The sequence below is a fragment of the Schistocerca nitens genome, chromosome 4, assembly GCF_023898315.1.
Source record: "Schistocerca nitens isolate TAMUIC-IGC-003100 chromosome 4, iqSchNite1.1, whole genome shotgun sequence".
Taxonomy (NCBI): domain Eukaryota; kingdom Metazoa; phylum Arthropoda; class Insecta; order Orthoptera; family Acrididae; genus Schistocerca; species Schistocerca nitens.
The window spans coordinates 263,469,345-263,490,919 of NC_064617.1; the positions used below are offsets into that span (position 1 = coordinate 263,469,345).

Consider the following 21,575-nt stretch of genomic DNA (forward strand, 5'->3'; position numbering starts at 1 on the left):
AACACTCTGAACATTTACTGCTAATATCTTGATAGCTGAAGTGTCTTTATACTGAACGCGTCCTGATTTCCCTGCCTGCACGTCGACTGGTGAGTGTTCAACAGGACACCTCGCACTACTGCCTAGCCTAAAAAAAAAACCCCATGTGCACGCCACAAGTACTCCGTTACCCGAGTAGCCGCTTCCTTTGTGTAGTGCACTCCTGACCTAACTAGGGGCGTCCTACAATTCCCCACCCAATAGCGCAGGTCTAGAAATCTGCAGCCAAGGCCGTCACAGTGTCGACGAAGCCTCTGGCTGAGACCCTCCACTCGGCTCCAAACCAAAGGACCCCGATCCACTCTCGGAACGATGCTGCAAGTAGAGAGCTCTGCTTGCACCCCGCGTGCGAGGCCAGCGGTCTTCACCAAATCCGCCAGACGCCTGTACGAACTGAGGATCACCTCAGAACCCAAGCGACAGGCATCATTGGTGCCGACGTGAGCAACTACTTGCAGACGACTGCACCCCGTACGCTCGATAGCCGCAGGCAAGGCCGCCTCTACATCTTGGATGAGGCGCCCCAGCAGACAAACAGTGTGCACTTTGGATTTCTTTCCAGCCCTGTACGCTATTTCCCTGGGGCTCCATCACCCGCCTAACGTTGGAGCTCCCAGTAACCAGCAAGCCTTTCCCCCCGTGTGCCTGCTCGGGCCCTGCTGAAGGAGCGGCCACCTGCCCACTGACAGGACGAACGGGCGAGGCCAGCCGGACAGCCTCCACATTGACCCTCCGCCTCGAGCGACGCGAACGCTTTGCAGTCCGCCACTCACCCTGAGGTGAGGGCGGCCCCAACGCGCCGGGTACACTAGAAGGTGCCTCGGCGGCTGAGTCAGCGGACGCAGCAAGCGACACCTGGGGTGTCTTAAGCTACGCGCCAGACCCTCCGCCGTCGCTGCACCTCGAGGCAGCAGCCTGAAGGCGGCTGACCCTGGCCAACAGCACGCTCAGCTGCTCGCGAATGGCGGCCAGTTCCTCATGCGCCCGCACACAGCACGCACACATCCTATCTATCCTACTGCTAATATCTAACGACTTCGCGAATTTATACTCTACGGCTATCAATAAGCAATATTACTCCTCTCAAATAGGAGAATACGCTAGGATTTTATGTAATTAAATATGCAAGCGCACAAACACTCGGAAAGAAATTAAGAATCAAACTACAAAACAAATATGAAAGTTAAATATGCGACTCGCTACTGCACTGCTACTGCACTGATACTTCACCAGCGGCTGCTCAAGGCTCACTGAGTTGCGTCAAAAGCGCACTGGCTGTTTACTGGAACTTCGAACGACAAATCGAAAAATCGTATGGTACACATGCCTGAGCCGGCGTGGTCGATGGTCACCTCCCCAACATTGCCGCTGGCATGACAGAAGCGGAGCCCCTGCTTGGTCTCGCGTAGAATGCGTTCGCACGCCTTGTTGTTAACGATTAGAACGTAGACCGCACGATCTATGTTCACGATCGACAAGTGTACTCTTATCATGTCGTCGCCGGTGTTTTGAGTTCATCTCTCAGTAAACGCCCCACCTCGAGTACCTTGGATCGGCATTAGTCACTGCAGAAAGTAAATCGTAGTGTAGATTTAGGGTAACGGTTCGCCATGTATCATAGACATTAAGGCGGCATGTAAGACATTAAGGCGGCATGTAAGCAACGGCCGTCAGAATGTAAACAAGGCGAGCTCTCGCTACGCTCACGGCAAAACTATAAGGTGTCCGCACTGTTGCCCTACCAAGGCTGACTTTCGGAATTTTTTCTATTTCGTCCACCTACACTGCGAAATGGCTGACTGTAGCTTCGGTACCTGTCCAGAGACAAAGAACTGTTGTACCTGAGCTGTATAACCACATCGTCTGCTTCTGAATGACTTTTGTCAAAAGCAGAACCTTTTCAGTGTTAACAATGCAACAGAATCAAGGAGAAATTCCTATGTTATTTTTACATTACGTATACAAAAAAATTGTGGGACATGTAGTGTTAATTATAACATAGTTAATGGATTAATAAATATGACGTCAGATTATTTGTGTGTTACTTCTTACGTCGTTCTTACAAATTCTTCATTTAATATCGATATTGACAACTTTGATGCATGGGGGTCGATTTTTATTGGCAATTGATGTTATGACGTCGATGAAGATGTCGAAACCAGTGTCGATTACCCATCATTGTCTTGTTTCCCCGTGCGAATTTCCTCTTCATATGTAGCACTGATCTTAGCAATCTTAGACCATTGATACATATAGACAACGCACGCTTCTATCTCTGTCGTGTTAAAGTTTCAAACGAACATCTAAGTCACTTCATAGAGTGCAAAAGCCGAGTTTTTGTCATTATGTAGTATGTGAAGTTAAGCTTTAAGATATAGTTTTGCTTATTTACAGGTGAAATCAAGCATTTATATTAGTAACTGAATGACTTGTCGTACTAATATTACACATACGCCTATAGTAGTACAGTTAATATAATTTCTCAAAAATTTACAGTAGTAATGTGACGGCTATAGTTTTCATATCTGGCCTAGTGGGCCCGTAACAAACAGTTTGAAACTCTGTATTCTTAATTCTTTCTTTTTACAAGCGGCAGAATTACAGTCTTCGGTGAATCCCTGTATTTTTTGCAGTGGTAGTGATTCAGTTCACTGCTTTTAGAAGAATAGGAGGCAAAATATCTGTGAGGCAGGATGACTTTAACTTTCTGACGATTCCTCAACAACACGTGTACGATGTTTTGTTATGATTTTGTAAGAAATGATGTTCGTGTCTGTCCGTAACACCAGGTTTTTTTTTTTTACGAAACAAGGAGTGACGACTTGTGCAAACTTTTACCAATGTGCTATAATTTGGTGGCTCATAGCTTTTTAAAAATGGTTCAAATGGCTCTGAGCACTATGGGACTCAACTGCTGTGGTCATTAGTCCCCTAGAACTTAGAACTACTTAAACCTAACTAACCTAAGGACATCACACACATCCATGCCCGAGGCAGGATTCGAACCTGCGACCGTAGCAGTCGCACGGTTCCGGACTGCGCGCCTAGAACCGCGAGACCACCGCGGCCGGCTCATAGCTTTTTACTTACAATGATAGTAATCGTTCCTAAATTGAATATATTCAATTTTCATAAACTGAACTGCTGAAAGATATTTAAATCTTGTAAATAAACGTTTAAGACTGCAAGGAACGAAATAAAATATAAAAAAAGATGCTACCAGCAGGAATCGAACCCAAGTTGATGAACTGCTAGGCGACAGTTTTTTTAACGTATGTATACTTTTATTAACAAATTAACAATTACAATGTGACAAACATTTTGCATACGTAACATTTCAGAAAACGAATTTAATGCTTTAAACATTATCCAGTTGTGTTATTTCAGAATCTGCTTATTTTCTTTTTTTTTGTGACTGTCCCTCGAGCTGAGTTTTTAGTACTCAGAATGAGATTTTCACTCTGCAGCGGAGTGTGCGCTGACATGAAACAGTTTTAATCTGTCATAAAGTTTTTCAGTACTAGTTTATGAAGTTTCGCATTTTACTTTGTCTTCTTGTGAAAAAAATTGGATTATTACATTTAGACATTAAAATGAAAAACAGACACACTGGAATGCAAGTTTTAAAATTTTATCTCTAGTCACTCAGGATTGGGTTGAATAGAGACATATTATGGTGTGTTTTATTTTTGAAGCACACATATATGGAAAAGAGTGCACACTCTTTCTATGTTATGGTCTGGTTAAGTTAAAGTTCTAATCATTGTTATTATTGATTTGCTAGCACATGGAGGCAGCATATTTTCAAGTTGACACTTTATGATAGTGTCTGATAGTTTAAAATGGTGTACTACTTTATCTACTTGCGTATTAAGTCTACGTTTTTGCTCCGCTACCATACCGATACTTAAACTACTCCTCGAAAATCCCTCATACTCTACACATAAATATTTAATGATAATTTTACTTTTTCCTATGGCCCCCTCAGACAAAATATTCTAGGAACTGGAAAGTGGCGTCTACCTGCTTCTATTCACATAGCCTGAGTCAAATCAGTGATCCTGTCCCACGCCCTCCTCTTTTATTTACATTAAAAGTATATCTACCTAACTCTGTAAATCTCACTTTCTCCTCCAAAGATGTACTGGAAAAGGGCCTCTTTAGAAGATTATCTACAGAAAACACATTCATACTAAATTTCCTCGTATAGTCTTTTTTTTTACCGCCATCTATAGCCTTTGATATACGTACATAGTAATCATAACTAAATCCAATAAGTTAATTTTACGTACAGAATTTGAAATATTTAAATTTTATAATTAATAGTTTAGCACTGGGGGTGGTAAAATAAAAAAAAATTAAACAAAAATGTTGGTAGTTGCGATGACTGAACCTGAGTCAAATGAACTGCCAGTCAGTGCACGTTACCACTTTCTCTTTTTTCTTCATTTTGTTCGTCACTGTTCTCGTCATTTGTTCTGGTCGAACGTCATATGACACCCCTCAAGTTCATCATTGAACATTTAACTCTTTTTTTTACGACGCTGTTAGGTCAACCGTTCCCCAAAAAAAAAGTCCCTTTTCTGAGTTGATCTTGGTGTGGCTGATCATCATTTCAGCACTCGACATTGTTTTCTAGTTATTGCAGGCAGAACGCTACAAAACATGTTTTAGTCTGTTTTATTTGCATACCAACACACATTAGAAGAGAAACCCCGTCATTTTAGTGCAATTTCCGGCTATCACTCGAAGAGAAATAGCACAATTTTAGTGCGATATCACAGTGTGCTGCAGCACAAAAAATGGTTCAAATGGCTCTGAGCACTATGGGACTTAACATCTTAGGTCATCAGTCCCCCAGAACTTCGAACTACTTAAACCTAACTAACCTAAGGATATCACACACATCCATGCCCGAGGCAGGATTCGAACCTGCGACCGCAGCAGTCCCGCGGTTCCGGACTGAAGCGCCTAGAACCGTACGGCCACCGCGGCCGGCGCTGTAGCACATTAGCATATGATAACTGGCCGCCACTGTAAACATGCACCTGTTTTGTGACTTTTGCTAAATTCCGTACAGGTACCGAAACTGTATCAAGTTAAGAATCATATTACATTAGAAAATGTTAATCACAAAGTAAGCTATTATAGTGAGTTAGATATTAACACTGGATCTTCTCAAAATATTTGACACTAATTTAGTCTTACACCTGCAGACCAAGGTATATTTATCAGATACAATGATCCTTACCACGCAATTAATAATATTTAGCCACAAATAAATACTGAAACTTCCTGGCAGATTAAAACTGTGTGACGGACCGAGACTCGAACTCGGCACATTTGCCTTTCGCGGGCAAATGCTCTACCAACTGAGCTCCCCTAGCACGACTCACGCCTCTTCCTCAAAACTTTACTTCTGCCAGTACCTCGTCTCCTACCTTCCAAACTTTACAGAAGCTCTCCTGCGAATCATGCAGAACTAGCAGCACTCCTGAAAGAAAGGATATTGCGGAGACATGGCTAAGCCACAGCCTGAGGGGTGTTTCCGATATGACATAGTTCTGCATGGTTCGCAGGAGAGCTTCTGTAAAGTTTGGAAGATAGGAGACGAGGTACTGGCAGAAGTAAAGCTGTGAGGAGACGGGGTGAGTCGTGCTTGGGTAGTTCATTTGGTAGAGCACTTGCCCGCGAAAGGCAAAGGTCCCGAGTTAGAGTCTCGCTCCGGCACACAGTTTTAATCTGCCAGGAAGTTTCATATCAGCGCAAACTCCGCTGCAGAGTGAAAATCTCATTCTGGACAAATAAATACTCTCAAACGGAAGAACATTCGCATTTGCTTATAAACGATGCTACTTCTGCATGTTATTTTGGAAACACAGTACTTCCTTTCCTGCTGCCGCTCAACCACCTTCCTGCTCGTGGCGCTGCTCTCTGTCCTCTTCGTTTTAAATCACGACTACCACTTTTAGCGCGTTATTTGTTACAACATGACGTGAATGAGGGGGAGTGGCTCTAAGGCAGTTACCTTTCGGTGATGTCCTGTTAAAAAGAATCTTAATCACGTGAGGATGCGTCTTTTAGTGACGCGGTCCTGACTTTTAATAAAAAGTATTCTACAGCCAGACCGGATTATTTCTTTCGAAAAGTTGCTGCTGCAGCCTGTAAATTCACTAACCTAATTTCGAAAAATGTGTTTGCATTTTTTTTGTGCTTTTAAAAGAAATATAACTGTGGAATGAAACGTCTCTTCGTTGCACACACCTTTTGGCGCAACGAAATTCTGACGAAAACTTCGCCATTGTGACAAAGGCACATTTACTGATTTACTGAAAATACGACAATTAAGATAAATTGAACATTACTGCAGAAATCACTGGTAGATGACTGCAGCCACCTGTCAGTTGACAGAGATTTTGGTGCCAAAATAATGAAATCACATGCGGTCTATATCGTCTGACAAGAGGACCACGACTACTCGTCATCAACGATCTCTTTCAGATTTATGGTACGTGAAAGGGATGGCCATAAATGAAAATGGCAAAAGTAAGAACTCCATATGACCAAAAGTTCAGATAAAATATCATTTTTGGCGCGGGTCTAGCGAGGCATAAGGCATTTATGTCAGCGTTGTTTGCAGACACCGACTGGCGCAGCGGAAGAGAACAAATGGCAAATCCGCTGTTAGGGGGATAGAATCGATAGCCGGATGTTGTTGTTATTTCCTTATTTTCAGCTTTTGCTTTGCCTGCACTGCGAATAAACCGAAATAATGCTCAGTACATTGTGTTTATTAATATTTTCATAATAGGCGTGAAGAGGAAAGGTCAGCGAAAATTTGTGATTGCAACTAAATTTCGAGGATGGAATTGTAAGACGTACACGAGAACTTCGTATACAAAATTAGACACGTTTCCTACTTTTCACTACACGACTTACACGTGCTGGGATGATATTCATTGTAAAAACAGAGAAAGCAGTAATTTCCTTTGCAATCTAGCATGCGTTATAAAAGCCACATTTTTACACTTACATGGTACTTTTAAAGCTTCTAGAGAAAAACCAACTTGGTTTACATTCATAAACGTTTTTCACCCATCTCACAATGTGGCTGCAAACAACGCCTAATGTATCATTTCACCAAATACTCATATTAGCAATACAATGTATTTTGATGCAGTGTTCCCGATGAGGTAGGAACTAGTTTGAAGGTTCTTGATCAAATTCTTTGCCTGACGATAAAGACACATCGCAGTGTTGCGCTAACGAGTGACCCTCTTTTTTTGGGGGGATGTGGATGGGGGGGGGGGCATTAACTTTAATGGTGCATGATGGCAATCCTCCATCTCGAAAAATCTCGTCGTAAAATAATTTTGGTTTCCTTTGTCGTCCCCACGAATCAATAAAGAGAAGAAATTTGTCCTGCACTTATGACTTCATCACACCAGTCAAAAATTTTTTTATGTAAGGTGGCTGTAAGTTTCCGAGATGTTGATGAAGTAATTTTTGTAACGTAGTCATCCACCAGATTTTTCTTCGCCTTTCCTTTTCACGCATTTTTATGAAAATATTAATAACTACAATATGTTGGGCATTATTTCGGTTTATATGTACTGTAGGTAACGTAAAAATTGAAAATAAAAAAATTTCCTCATAGGCACTAGACCCGACGACCCTCAGATGGCCATTCTGTAGTCTTTACACTGTGCCGACTGCTGCTTGCAAACTACGACTACACAAAAGGCTCATTCTTTACCCGATCCACTCCAAAAATATTTTTTCTGGAGCTCTCAGTTCTGTCACTTTCATTCCTGGCCAAATCGGTGATGACGGGTAGGCACGATACCCTTATTAGTCTTAAGTTAGTAACCAATAAAGAAGATAAATAAAATGAGAAACATGTGTGAACGGTATTTATTTCTTTTATATGAGGAGAAGCAGGTACGCCGAGACTCAGACGCGCGAGTAGGCCTTGGCGAGGTCCGAGAGATCGAAGATGTCGGCGATGCGGTCGTCGGAGTCGGGCACGAGGAAGGGCCCGTAGGGGTCGCGCAGCAGCTGCGCGGCCTGCAGGCGGCGGTAGCGCATGGGCGGCGCCGTCACCGTGCCGTTGAGGTAGCGCAGCAGGCTCAGCTGCTGCTCGCGGTCCGCCCTGCTCACGTGCTGCTCCGGCACCTTCTCCGTCCACATGCTCGCCTCGATGCGGAACACGCTGTCCACCACGCGGTGCCACGTGTGCTCTGCCAGGCCACACACCGAGCTCGTGTCAAACTTATTTACTTAATCGTACGGCTAGGGCCCCCCGTCGGGCAGCCCGTTCACTGGCTGCCGGTCTTTCAATTTGACGCCACTTCGGCGACCTGCAGGCGATGACGATGATAGGATGATGATGAGGACAGCACAACACCCAGTCCTTAGGCGGACAAAATTCCCCGACCCAGTCGGGAATCGAACCCGGGCTCAGAGGATTGACAATCCTGTACTACTACAGTACAGGGTTACGTCACCAGTAACAGTTACATTCTCAGCAAGTACACCAAGTACTTTCATCCATACATGTATTTTTTCATCATTACAAACTTTACGACAAGAGCGGGTATACAATGTAAAAGGCATATTACTTTATACACAACTAGGTCCAGATTGGGACTTAGCATCTATTCCACAATGCCAGGTCTTGTAAGCGATAACATCTCTGTCGGCGAATGATTCCAATCCGGGTAGAGAGGCATTCTCACATCGGACGTTAGCGAGAGTAAACCATCCACTTCCAGTACTCCCTGTAGCAACGTCAAGACTAAAATTAACTCGACATCCGCGGAAAAAAATCGGTCCATTCATTATGACACATTGTGCAGTTCCATTTGTGTCTAGTTTATTCTCCAGACTTATTATGTGTTTGTAGACTGACATGCGATGGCGACGTTGACGATACACACGTCGACGAGGCATAGTGCTTCAATGCTGTTGCAGATATAGCTCACAGCGGAATGATTCCGCTGGTTTTTTTTTTTTCTTTATTGTGATTTCATTCCCCTGCCCCATATGGGCAGGGGAGGGCTGTCAGCTGCACAATCCGCCGCTCTTCGGCCGAGTGACACTACAACTAAAACAAGAATAAAATGATACATACATAAGGAGATAAAAAAGGTGAACATAAAACAGAGTAAGGGGAGAAAATGGAGGTAAAATATACACTGACATGGAGACGTTCATGGGGAACAGTTAAAAAGTCACCAGAAAGTTAAAAAAAAACACAGTTGGCGATTCTTAAAACACAGAGAAGACACTGAATGCGCAGGCACAGGTTAAAAGTCGGCCACAGTAGTAAAAACACTCCGGAACAATACACTTAAAACCCACTTGGAGCACACACGACGAAGAATAAAACTGCCAGGTGGGACCTGCCGAGGGAAAAGGTCAGAGAGGATGGAAAAGGAGGGGAGAGCATGGGGCAGCTGGGGAAGCGGCGGGATGAAGAGAGGAGGGGCATCAGTGGGTTCACGAAGAGGCAGGAGACACGTGGGGTGGGAGAGGAAGAGGGAAGACAGAGCAGGAGGGAGCGCAGAGACACTGAAAGGAGGCACAAGAGATGGAGGGGGAGTAGGAGGGGGAAGCCGCTCAGGAGGAGTTCCGCTGGTCTGCGTTGGTCTCTTTTATACTGAGCGCATGACCATGATTACATAAGAGCGCTGATAATGGACTTAGCCGCTGAGAGGGCTGGCGCGGGAGCGTTATCCCGTACGCGTGCTCTAGTCTCACTAGGAGCACGCGTACCCGCTGGCGAGCCGACCCAAGCGGGTTGCATCATGCAGCCTCGCAGGCGCTCAGCGGCCAACGCGGCACTATGTTTTCGATTTTTTTTTTCACATTGTTGCATCCTTGAGCCCCAGTTCACCAGATGTACGTCTAGCGATTGGTGGCTGACGCTACAGATCAGACTTTATTTATGTAATCAAGGTCATGCGCTCAGTATAAAAGAGACCAACGCAGACCAGCGGAATCATTCCGCTGTGAGCTATATCTGCAACAGCATTGAAGCACTAAGCCTCGTCGATGTGTGTATCGTCAACGTCGCCATCGCATGCCAGTCTACAAATACATAATAAGTCTGGAGAATAAACTTGACACAAATGGAACTGCACAATGTGTCATAATGAATGGACCGATTTTTTGCGTGGATGTCGAGTTAATTTTACTCTTGTCGTTGCTACAGGGAGTACTGGAAGTGGATGGTTTACTCTCGCTATCGTCCGATATGAGAATGCCTCTCTACCCGGATTGGAATCATTCGCCGACCGAGATGTTATCGCTTACAAGACCTGGCATTGTGGAATAGATGCTAAGTCTCAATCTAGACCTAGTTATGTATATAGTAATACCCTGTAACAATGTAGAGTGGTACACCACGAACAAACACTACCAAACTGACACTTCAGTTTTTCCATGCTTGTGGGTTTCAGATCCGCTTATTAATGCAGCAACAAGTCTATGCTGGCGTAAGCTGTCGCCAGCACAATGATCGGCAAAGATGTAGCACGATGATCGACAGCAGGTGCTGGATCAAGCGCGCCTATCACGAGAGAGGCCAGAGACACACCAACTAGCAAAACGCCGCCAACGCCCTCTTGACAACATGTATTTAGGCCGCCGACCGGAGAACCTCACTGACAAACTCACACTCCTGTTTGGCATCTTTCAATTCACTTGCAGAGTGGGTCATAGGCTACGATAGTACATAGCGACCAGAATTGTAACTACAGCAAGAATACCGATATTGCCTGCAAGAGGTCTATTACTGATGATATTATACCACAAACATGGACTCTATTGAAGTTAAGTATCCACTTCATGTAAATAAAGAATCGTATTAATTCACGTTGCATTGGTGTTGCAGAAAGAGGATACCAGCCACCCATAACAACGTCTCTCCCTTGCTTGCTTACGGTACAAGACTCTACATTGGCGACACATATACTACAAATTTGATTGCACAACCATGTTTTAGCACCATTGCGTCGTCATACGTACACTGTCTGATCAAAAGTCTTCAGACACCCCTACATAATGCGGAATTGACCGCTAGCTGTTACGAGGGGTGAACTTGCCAGTATAAAAGGAGGCGGGAACTGTTGTATTGCCAGTAGAGAAGCAGTAACAGCGGAGTGGTTGGTCAGGGAAATTCACTGACTACAAACGTGGTCTGGTCGTTGCATGTCGCCTGCGTAACACATGTATAACGGGAATTCCAGCCCTTCTAAAGCTGCTCAGTTCTAATGTTGACAATTTGATTGTGAAGTAGAAACGCGAAAGAACAGCGGAAGCTAAACCAAGACAACACAAATCTCGTGGACTGACAGACAGGGACCGTCGTGTATTGCGAAGGGTGGGTGTGAAAAATTGCATAAAATCAGCGAAAGGAATCGCTGGTGAGATCGAAAGCGCTACCAACTATCCAGTTAGCACAATGACTGTGTGTATGAGGGTTAAAACAATGGGGTACAATGGTCGAGCAGCTCCTCTTAAGCCACACATTTGCGTCATGCTTGAGGTGGTGTAAAGAGCGCCTGCGCTGGACAGTGGGTGATTGAAAACGATTTATGCTGTGTGATGAATTACGCTGTATCCTCTGGCAGTCCGATGGAAGGGTCTGGGTTTGGCGAATGCCTGGAGAAACTTACCTGCCATCACATGTAGTTAGAACAGTGAAGTATGGAGAAGTTGCTGTTACCATATTGGGGTGTTTTTTGAGATCGGATGTGGTGTACTTATTTCTCATAACAAAACTCTAAAATTGGAAGGATATGAAGAAGTAGAACATTGTGTATTGCACAAAATACGCCGACCAGCTAGGAGACGAGGACTGTTTGTATCAGCAGGCCTTTCTGCCTGTGACTTGTATCGACTCAAATTAATCGTTTTTTAAATTTTATTTTTTTATTTATTTTCTTAGACTGACGGAAGAAAAAGTCGCAACACCAAGAATAAGGTGTGTGATGTAAACGAAAATTGGCAGGCGTATTTCTGCATCCGAAAACATGTCTATACAGGTTTCGCGCCAGTCGCATAACAATGACGCTAGTAGCGCCGATATGAGGATTCAAATCAGGTTTGCTTCAAATACACGCTGTAACGGTCGTGAGCGTTAGTTACCTTCGAGATTGTATGTGGCTAGTTGATGTTAGTCAAGAATGCCTTTCAGCGATAAAGACGCTGTTATCAACACCTCTCTGAGTTTGAACAAGGACGTGTAATAGGGCTGCGAGAAACCGCGTGTTCCTTCTGCGATATTGCAGAAATAACTTGCCTGGAATGTAGCTACTGTAGATGATTGGTGGCAGCGGTGGTCACGAGGATGTACGATTACAACATGACCTTGCTCCGTAAGGCCACGTGGCACTACCGAGAGGGAAGACCATCGTGTTCGGCGTATGACTCCGGCGCATCGTACTGCATCTACAGCATCAATTTGAGCAGCAGTTGGCACCATAGTGACACAACGGACTGTTACAAGTCGGTTAGTTCAAGGATAACTCCGAGCCAGACGCCCTGAGCATTCCATTGACCCCAAACCACCGCCATCTGCGACGTCAGTGGTGTCAAGCGATAGCTCACTGGAGGGCCCGTTCACCACCTGTTGTGTTTTCTGATGAAAGTTGGTTCTGCCTCGGTACCAGTGACGGCTGTGTGTTGTTTACAAGGAGGCCAGTTGAGGCCCCACAACTAACCTGTCTGCGAGGTAAAAACACTGGACCTACACCTGCGGTTATGGCATCAGGTGAGATTTTGCATGACAGCAGGAGCACTCTCGTGGTTATCCCACGCACCCTGACCGCAAATTTTGATGTCACTCTGGTGATTCGATCTGCTGTGCTGCCATTCATGAACATCATTCGAAGGGGTGTTTTCCAACAGGATAACGCTTGCTCACATACCGTTGTTGTAGCCCACAATTCTCTACAGCGTGTCAACATACTTCCTAGGCCTGCTCGTCACCAGATATTTCTCCAATCGAGCACATACGGGACATGAAAACTGTCATCCACAACCAAGATTAACAGTTCCTGTATTGACTAACCAAGTACAACAGGCATGGAACTCAATCCCACAAACTGACATCCGCTACCAGTACAACACAATTCGTGCGCGTTTGTATGTTTGTATTCGTCATTCTGGTGGTTACACCAGTTATTAATCTCCCAACATTTCACATTTGCAATAGTTTATCTCGCGCTTACATTAACCTGTGATCTTGCAATGTTAATCGCTTAAATATGTTATTCAGACGAATGCACTCTCAAAATTTCATTACTCTACATTAATAATTTTTTGGCGTTGTTACTTTTTCCGTCATTGTAGTTAACAAGAAACCTAGTTACATTTTCAGTGTTGGTTAGTGTTACTGGTAGAAAGGTTACCATCTCAATTTGGCATGTATCGATTACCACTGACACGATAATATAGAGAACAGAGTTTTCACGGTGTAGAGCTAGAATCAACTGAGACCTTATGTTCGTAGCTGTCAGATCGACGCCGTCGTCGAAGGGAGACCTAGTGTTCGATAGTATCTGGCAAAAATAGTATAGTTTATTCCAGCAAAATAATGCGAGGCATAACAACGCAGATCTCACTAAAAATGCCTTGAGGTATAAAACCACCCATAGAGAGTCTTTGAGATACGACGAAAAGACATATATTTTCGTACCGGCATCCAGCCAGAAGTCTTCTTCTACGCGTGTTTCAGGCATAGCAAGAAATTCCTCAAGATGACATTCGGAGACTGTTGACTTCCATGCCGCATGCCACAACGAATACGAGAATATATTCAAGCAATTAGTGGGGGAAGGGAGCATCTATACTGAGGTTGATGATGGATATGAGTTTCGAGTGGTATGAAAATTTACACATTTAAGTCCGCCTGCTTAGCTGGGTGGTAACGTGCTTGCCTCCCATGCAAGCGCGCCCGAGTTCGATTCCCGGGCGGGTTGAAGATTTTCTCCGCTCGTGGACTGGGTGTTATGTTGTCCTCATCATCATTTCATCCTCATCGCCGGCGCGCAAGTCGCCCCATGTGGCGTCGAAGGAAATAAGACCTGCAGTTGGCGGCCGCACTTCCCCGAACGGGGCCTCCACGCCAACCATCGTTACACGCTCATTTCCATTTTTGTACCCACTTAAGACCCGTTAAGTGATGAATATATGCACAAAGTTTGATAAATATCAAACCGTTGTCTCATGATGTAGCACTTTCCATTTTCATCAGTGAGTTATGCATGTTCCGTGGATAATAATGACGATTTCTCACTATGAGGTAGTATGAATCAGTTTTTGGAACTTCTGGGCAGATTAAGACTTTGTCCCAACCCGGTATTCGAGCTCAGGGCTGTCTCTTTCGCAAGCAATGTCCTTATCGAATGTGCTACCCAGAGAAGACTCAAGCCTCGTCCCCACAGTTTCAGTTCTGCCAGTAACACTCTCCAACTCTCCAAACTTCGCAGCACCTCTTCAGCATACATTGCAAGATGAGCACTCTCGGAATGAGAAATATTGCGGATTTCTTCCAGGAAGTTTCAAAACAGGGCACACTCCGCTGCAAAGTGAAAGAGTTACGGCCACGGGAAGTGGCCGCACTGTTAAGGCGCCATGTCACGAATCGGGCGGCCACGCCCGCCGGGGGTTCGAGTCCTGCCTCGGGCATGGATGTGTGTGTTGTCTTTAGCGTAAGTTACTTTAAGTAGTGTGTAATTCTAGGGACCGATGACCTGAGCAGTTTGGTCCCATAGGAATTCACACACATTTTAACATTTGAAAGAGTTACAGGAGAACTCGTATGAAGTTTGGAAGGTGGAAGGCAGGTACTGGTAGAACTGAAGCTGTGAGGTCTGATCCGTGAGTCATTCCTGTGTTATCACAGCTGGAAAGCATCCAACTCTACCAAACAGTTTTTATCAGCTGGGAAGTTTCATTCCTAATGTATCCTGACATGGATGTCCTTTACATTAATCTTATAATCTTATAATATTTTATTTTAATCGATGATTTACACTTAACTGCACAAGCAGTCTCCTTCTCTTTTATACACACACATACACACACACTGTACCATTGCACATTCAGAAATTATTCTATAGAGTATAAGGAGCAGTAAAATGATAACGTAATCGCCATAACTGCTAGTAGATTCATCCCACTGTGACGCAAGACAGTCATTGCCTTCATGGAAAATGATTGTGGTCGCACAATGAAACGTGATTATAACCAGACGTGCACCTCATTTTTCGAAGCAAATCGACAGCCACGAATATTTCTCTAGTGCTCAAAAGCTATGTAAATCGCAATGGGAGAGATTGGGAAGGTAAATGGAGGATGTGTATGAGCTTCCCAGTGAAACTTCGGCAGTGTCGTTGAAACGACCCTGGCAACATGGGGACCCACCCACACATCACTCCACAAAATGGTCAAAGATTTGTATGGCTTGATATCGAACTCCTTTCTGCAGATGGGTAGAGGAACTGGGATGAGGTACTTCAGTAACATATGCGACTAACCAGAGATGCAGTTGCTCTAGGTTTACTCTTAATTAATGATAACATTCATCTACACTGAATTGCACCAGTGGACACATTTCTTGCAGGTGAAGCTATCCATGTTTGGACTGGTCACTCATGTGTCTTGGTCTAAATTCCATGGAGAATTATGGAGAATATGTGGTACTCACGAGCTAGATCCACATTCACTCTTTGAAAACCATTTTGAAGAGCATGGTAAAAGGTACTTGGAAATGTAAGACATATTTGAATTCCTCCGCATTCCATTTTGGAATGGAGGGTGGGACACATGATTTATTAAATTATGCATGCTGTAATTAGTTTTTGTCTTCAATGTTTCAACATTGGGCTGCAATATATTCCTGCAGTGCTTACCGTTAAGACTGCATAAGAGTGGCATGCAAAAAACGTAAACTTGGTATGAAGTGCACTAAATGCTTGGATATCCAAATGATTAGCACTACAGCACTATTGTCAAAGTAGATAGAAGTAAGACTATCTACATTCCGCAGATAAGGAAATTTTTCACAACATGTGTTGTGTGAATGTGGAATCGATGGCTTGAAGAGGGACATATTCAGCGCCATGCCCAGGTGCCTGGGGCCTGTGATGACAAACATTTTGTTCACTGAGTCCTGCAGGTATGCACAGCCACTTCACGTACCTTGAGTCAGGAAATTAACTTAATTGCACAGAGACAGTTGCCCATAGGGAGAGTGCGAATATGTGTTGAGCTTCACACACTGTCAACACAGCTACCATTGTTGCACGTTCTCTTGACGTGACAGCAGGGAGAAGCTTGGCGACATTGGTGCGTCCAGTGACGACACTGGACGCAAGAGTATCTCCACGTCGTCTTTTCAGACGCGTTCCGGTTCTATATACAGCACCACAACTCACGTATCCATCTGTGAAGGCTCCGACAACACTGACCGTTGACACACTGCATTTTTCATCAGCATACGAGCCCTCTACCAGGCGCTATTTTTTGAGTTGCCATTGAGTATACAACATGTTCACCTCTCGTGAACGTAGCCCGTAATTTGGACAACAGACGTTAAATTTCTGCATTATTAAGGGCAATAGCTATCCCCTATTTTCGATGTCTTCACGACTTTGTCTTTCAAGAAGATAACTAATCGCGGTATACTGGCCATGCTTCCATGATGTACATCCACACAGAGGGTGTTCGACTGTCGTCTTGGCGAGCATTTTGTCCAGATCTCTCTCCAGTGGAAAACATCTGCTAATAGCTTACCGAGAGACTGACATGCCATTCTTGTGACCCACTAGGATTAATGAATTCTGGCATGGATTCGAAGTGGATTCATGGATTTCCACACTCTTTCTCAAGTTCCGGCCTCTCTGCAAATAGCGTCACAGGCGTTGTAAACACCCTTTTGAAGCGTCTGCACATCAGGAATTGGTTCAACATACAAAACGCTTTTCAGATGCCCCCAGATGTAAAAATCCAGAGGGTTTAAGACCAATGATCTAGCAGGCCATGGTACAGGGCCTCCATGTTCTAGCCAACGACTGAGGAAGATGTTGTTGAGGTGTCGGATAACTGTAATGCGGAAGTACGGTGGTCATCTATAATGGAGAAACCACATAACCTGTCGTACTGGCAAAGCCACATTATCAAGCAGCCCAGGCAGAATATTCTGCAGAAAGTGCAGGTACGTTCCTCCATCGAGGCGTTGTGGAATAATAATGGTGCAAGTATGTGGTCAGTAAGAATTTCTGCCCACACATTGGTGCTGAAATGATGCTGATGAGACGCCTCAATCATTCCACGAGGATTGTCTGTAGCCCACAGATGACGATTATGCAGATTGATAATGCCAGTTCAAAGTTGTTTCGCTGGTAAAGAGGACTGAAGACAGAAATCCCACAATTTTGATTATGTAGTGCGTAAACTATCGACAAAATCCTTCAAATAGAGGGAAATCCTCTGCCGATAATCCTTGCACTGGTTGCAGGTGATAGGAATAGCAGCGGTTGTCATGCAGGATACACCTAATCGTATTTGGCTTACACCTCGTTGGCAGGCCACTTGCCTGGACATTGTACGAATGTTCGTCGCAATATTCTGCAGAACGTGGTCTTCCAAATCTAGCGTACGCATAGTCCGCTGCCTCCCGCGACGTTTGTCTCTCTGAAACATATTCAAACGTATAACTCGAGTTTTCTCTGACAGATAACTCTTAAATGATTAGAAATCGACCTAACAAGACTTCACAACAATGATGCACTCCAACTAAAATGCCGTAGGCTATTAAGGGAGTGAGAACCAGCGAAATGGCTTGCACGAAAGCAAATATAATATTTAGTATCTCCAGAATGACACTGAAGAGACGACTTACCATAGTAATAATGGAAACCGAGGAAAAAATCCCTGGTTCAAAACGACATGTTTTCACCCCTGAACACGGGAAGGAACTAAAAGACTATATTTTGAAAATGTAAACAATGTTCTTTGGCTTTACAGTTACAGATGTCGGAAGTCTTGCTTTTCAACTAACTGATAAAACAAAATTAAACACCTTTCCAACATAGAATCTGGTCTTGTTGGAGAAGATTGTTTTACGGATTCAAGAATTGTCACCCAGAACTGACACTGCGATGGCCTAAAGCGAAATCCATTGCTAGAGTTCAGGCCTTTAACAAGTCTAATGTAGATAAATTATTCTCGACATTAAAAACTCCCTTCGATGAAAAACAGAATTCCGCCCCATCGTGTCTTCAACGTCAATGAGACTGGTGTAATTTTTCTTCACGGTTTGACCATTTCCTGAGCCACACTAAGCCATCAGACAAGGACTCTGCTCCTCTAGTACTGGAATGTTACAAACAACAAGAATCTGGACGTCATTATGCGAGCAAGCGAAATCAAAGTGGCAATAGTTACAATTCCGCCTCATTTCACCCATAAATTGCAGCCAATGGATGTGTCATTCACGTCCCCCCCCCCCTCCCCCATTAACCATAGACCTTGCCGTTGGTGGGGAGGCTTGCGTGCCTCTGCGATACAGATAGTCGTACCGTAGGTGCAACCACAACGGAGGGGTATCTGTTGAGAGGCCAGACAAACGTGTGGTTCCTGAAGAGGGGCAGCAGCCATTTCAGTAGTTGCAAGGGCAACAGTCTGGATGATTGACTGATCTGCTCTTGTAACAATAACCAAAACGGCCTTGCTGTGCTTGGTACTGCGAACGGCTGAAAGCAAGGGGAAACTACGGCCGTAATTTTTCCCGAGGGCATGCAGCTTTACTGTATGGATAAATGATGTTGGCGTCCTCTTGGGTAAAATATTCCTGAGGTAAAATAGTCCCCCATTCGGATCTCCGGGCGGGGACTACTCAAGAGGACGTCGTTATCAGGAGAAAGAAAACTGGCGTTCTACGGATCGGAGCGTGGAATGTCAGATCCCTTAATCGGGCAGGTAGGTTAGAAAATTTAAAAAGGGAAATGGATAGGTTAAAGTTGGATATAGTGGGAATTAGCGAAGTTCGGTGGCAGGAGGAACAAGACTTTTGGTCAGGTGAATACAGGGTTATAAATACAAACTCAAATAGGGGTAATGCAGGACTAGGTTTAATAATGAATAAACAATAGGAATGCGGGTAAGCTACTACAAACAGCACAGCGAACGCATTGTTGTGGCCAAGATAGACACGAAGCCCACGCCTACGACAGTAGTACAAGTTTATATGCTATACGGATGACGAAGAAATTGAAGAAATGTATGATGAAATAAAAGAAATTATTCAGACAGTGAAGGGAGACGAAAATTTAATAGTCATGGGTGACTGGAATTCAGTAGTAGGAAAAGGGAGAGAAGGAAACGTAGTAGGTGAATATGGATTGGGGGTAAGAAATGAAAGAGGAAGCCGCCTGGTAGAATTTTGCGCAGAGCATAACTTCATCATAGCTTGGTTCAAGAATCATCAAAGAAGGTTGTATACATGGAAGAACCCTGGAGATACTAAAAGGTATCAAAAAAATGGTTCAAATGGCTCTGAGCACTATGGGACTCAACTGCTGTGGTCATCAGTCCCCTAGAACTTAGAACTACTTAAACCTAACTAATCTAAGGACATCACACACACTTATGCCCGAGGCAGGATTCGAACCTGCGACCGTAGCAGCAGCGCGGCTCCGGCCTGAAGCGCCTAGAACCGCACCGCTACCGCGGCCGGCTAAAAGGTATCAGATAGATTATATAATGGTAAGGCAGAGATTTAGGAACCAGGTTTTAAATTGTAAGACATTTCCAGGGGCAGATGTGGACTCTGACCACAATCTATTGGTTATGAACTGTAGATTAAAACTGAAGAAACTGGAAAAATGTGGGAATTTAAGGAGATGGGATCTGGATAAATTGAAAGAACCAGAGGTTGTAGAGAGTTTCAGGGAGACCACAAGGGAACAATTAACAGGAATGGGGGAAAGAAATACAGTAGAAGAAGAATGGGTAGATTTGAGGGATAAAATAGTGAAGGCAGCAGAGGATCAAATAGGTAAAAAGACGAGGGCTAGTGGAAATCCTTGGGTAACAGTAGAAATATTTAATTTAATTGATGAAAGGAGAAAATATAAAAATGCAGTAAATGAAGCAGGCAAAAAGGAATACAAACGTCTCAAAAATGATATCGACAGGAAGTGCAAAATGGCTAAGCAGGGATGGCTAGAGGACAAATGTAAGGATGTTGAGGCTTATCTCACTAGGGGTAAGATAGATACTGCCTACAGGAAAATTAAAGAGACCTTTGGAGAAAAGAGAACGACTTGTATGAATATCAAGAGCTCAGATGGAAACCGAGTTCTAAGCAAAGAAGGGAAAGCAGAAAGGTGGAAGGAGTATATAGAGGGTCTATACAAGGGCGACGTACTTGAGGACAATATTCTTAAAATTGAAGAGAATGTAGATGAAGACGAAATGGGAGACACAATACTCCGTGAAGAGTTTGACAGAGCACTGAAAGACCTGAGTCGAAACTAGGCCATAGGAGTAGACAACACTCCATTAGAACTACTGACTGCCTTGGGAGAACCAGTCCTGACAAAACTCTACCATCTGGTGAGCAAGATGTATGAGACAGGCGAAATAACCTCAGACTTCAAGAAGAATATAATAATTCCAATCCCAGAGAAAGCAGGTGTTAACAGATGTGAAAATTACCGAACTATCAGTTTAATAAGCCACAGCTGCAAAATACTAACGTGAATTCTTTACAGACGAATGGAAAAACTAGTAGAAGCCTACCTTGGGGTAGATCAGTTTGGATTCCGTAGAAATATTGGAACACGTGAGGCAATACTGACCTTACGACTTATCTTAGAAGAAAGATTAAGGAAAGGCAAACCTACGTTTTTAGCATTTGTAGACTTAGAGAAAGCTTTTGACAATGTTGACTGGAATACTCTCTTTCAAATTCTGAAGATGGCAGGGGTAAAATACAGGGAGCGAAAAGCTATTTACAATTTGTACAGAAACCAGATGGCAGTTATAAGAGTCGAGGGACATGAAAGGGAAGCAGTGGTTGGGAAGGGAATGAGACAGGGTTGTAGCCTCTCCCCGATGTTATCCAATCTGTATATTGAGCAAGCAGTAAAGCAAACAATAGAAAAATTCGGAGTAGGTATTAAAATCCATGGAGAAGAAATAAAAACTGTGAGGTTCGCCGATGACATTGTAATTCTGTCAGAAACAGCAAAGGACTTGGAAGAGCAGTTGAACGGAATGGACAGTGTCTTGAAAGGAGGATATAAGATGAACATCAACAAAAGCAAAACGAGAATAATGGAATGTAGTCGAATTAAGTCGGGTGATGCTGAGGGAATTAGATTAGGAAATGAGACACTTAAAGTAGTAAAGGAGTTTTGCTATTTGGGAAGCAAAATAACTGATGATGGTCGAAGTAAAGAGGATATAAAATGTAGACTGGCAATGGCAAGAAAAGCGTTTCTGAAGAAGAGAAATTT

At 43.9% G+C, this 21,575-nt stretch overlaps 1 protein-coding gene across 1 annotated transcript in view; it reads right to left on the reverse strand.

The window, feature by feature from the left end:
* Positions 1-7,992: 7,992 nt before the first annotated feature.
* Positions 7,993-21,575, reverse strand: part of LOC126252243 (aromatic-L-amino-acid decarboxylase-like) — a 41,667-nt gene continuing 28,084 nt past the window's right edge. The window contains exon 4 of the mRNA XM_049953116.1: positions 7,993-8,279. Within this exon, the coding sequence (XP_049809073.1) occupies positions 7,993-8,279 (287 nt within the window). The remainder of the gene's footprint in view (positions 8,280-21,575) is intronic.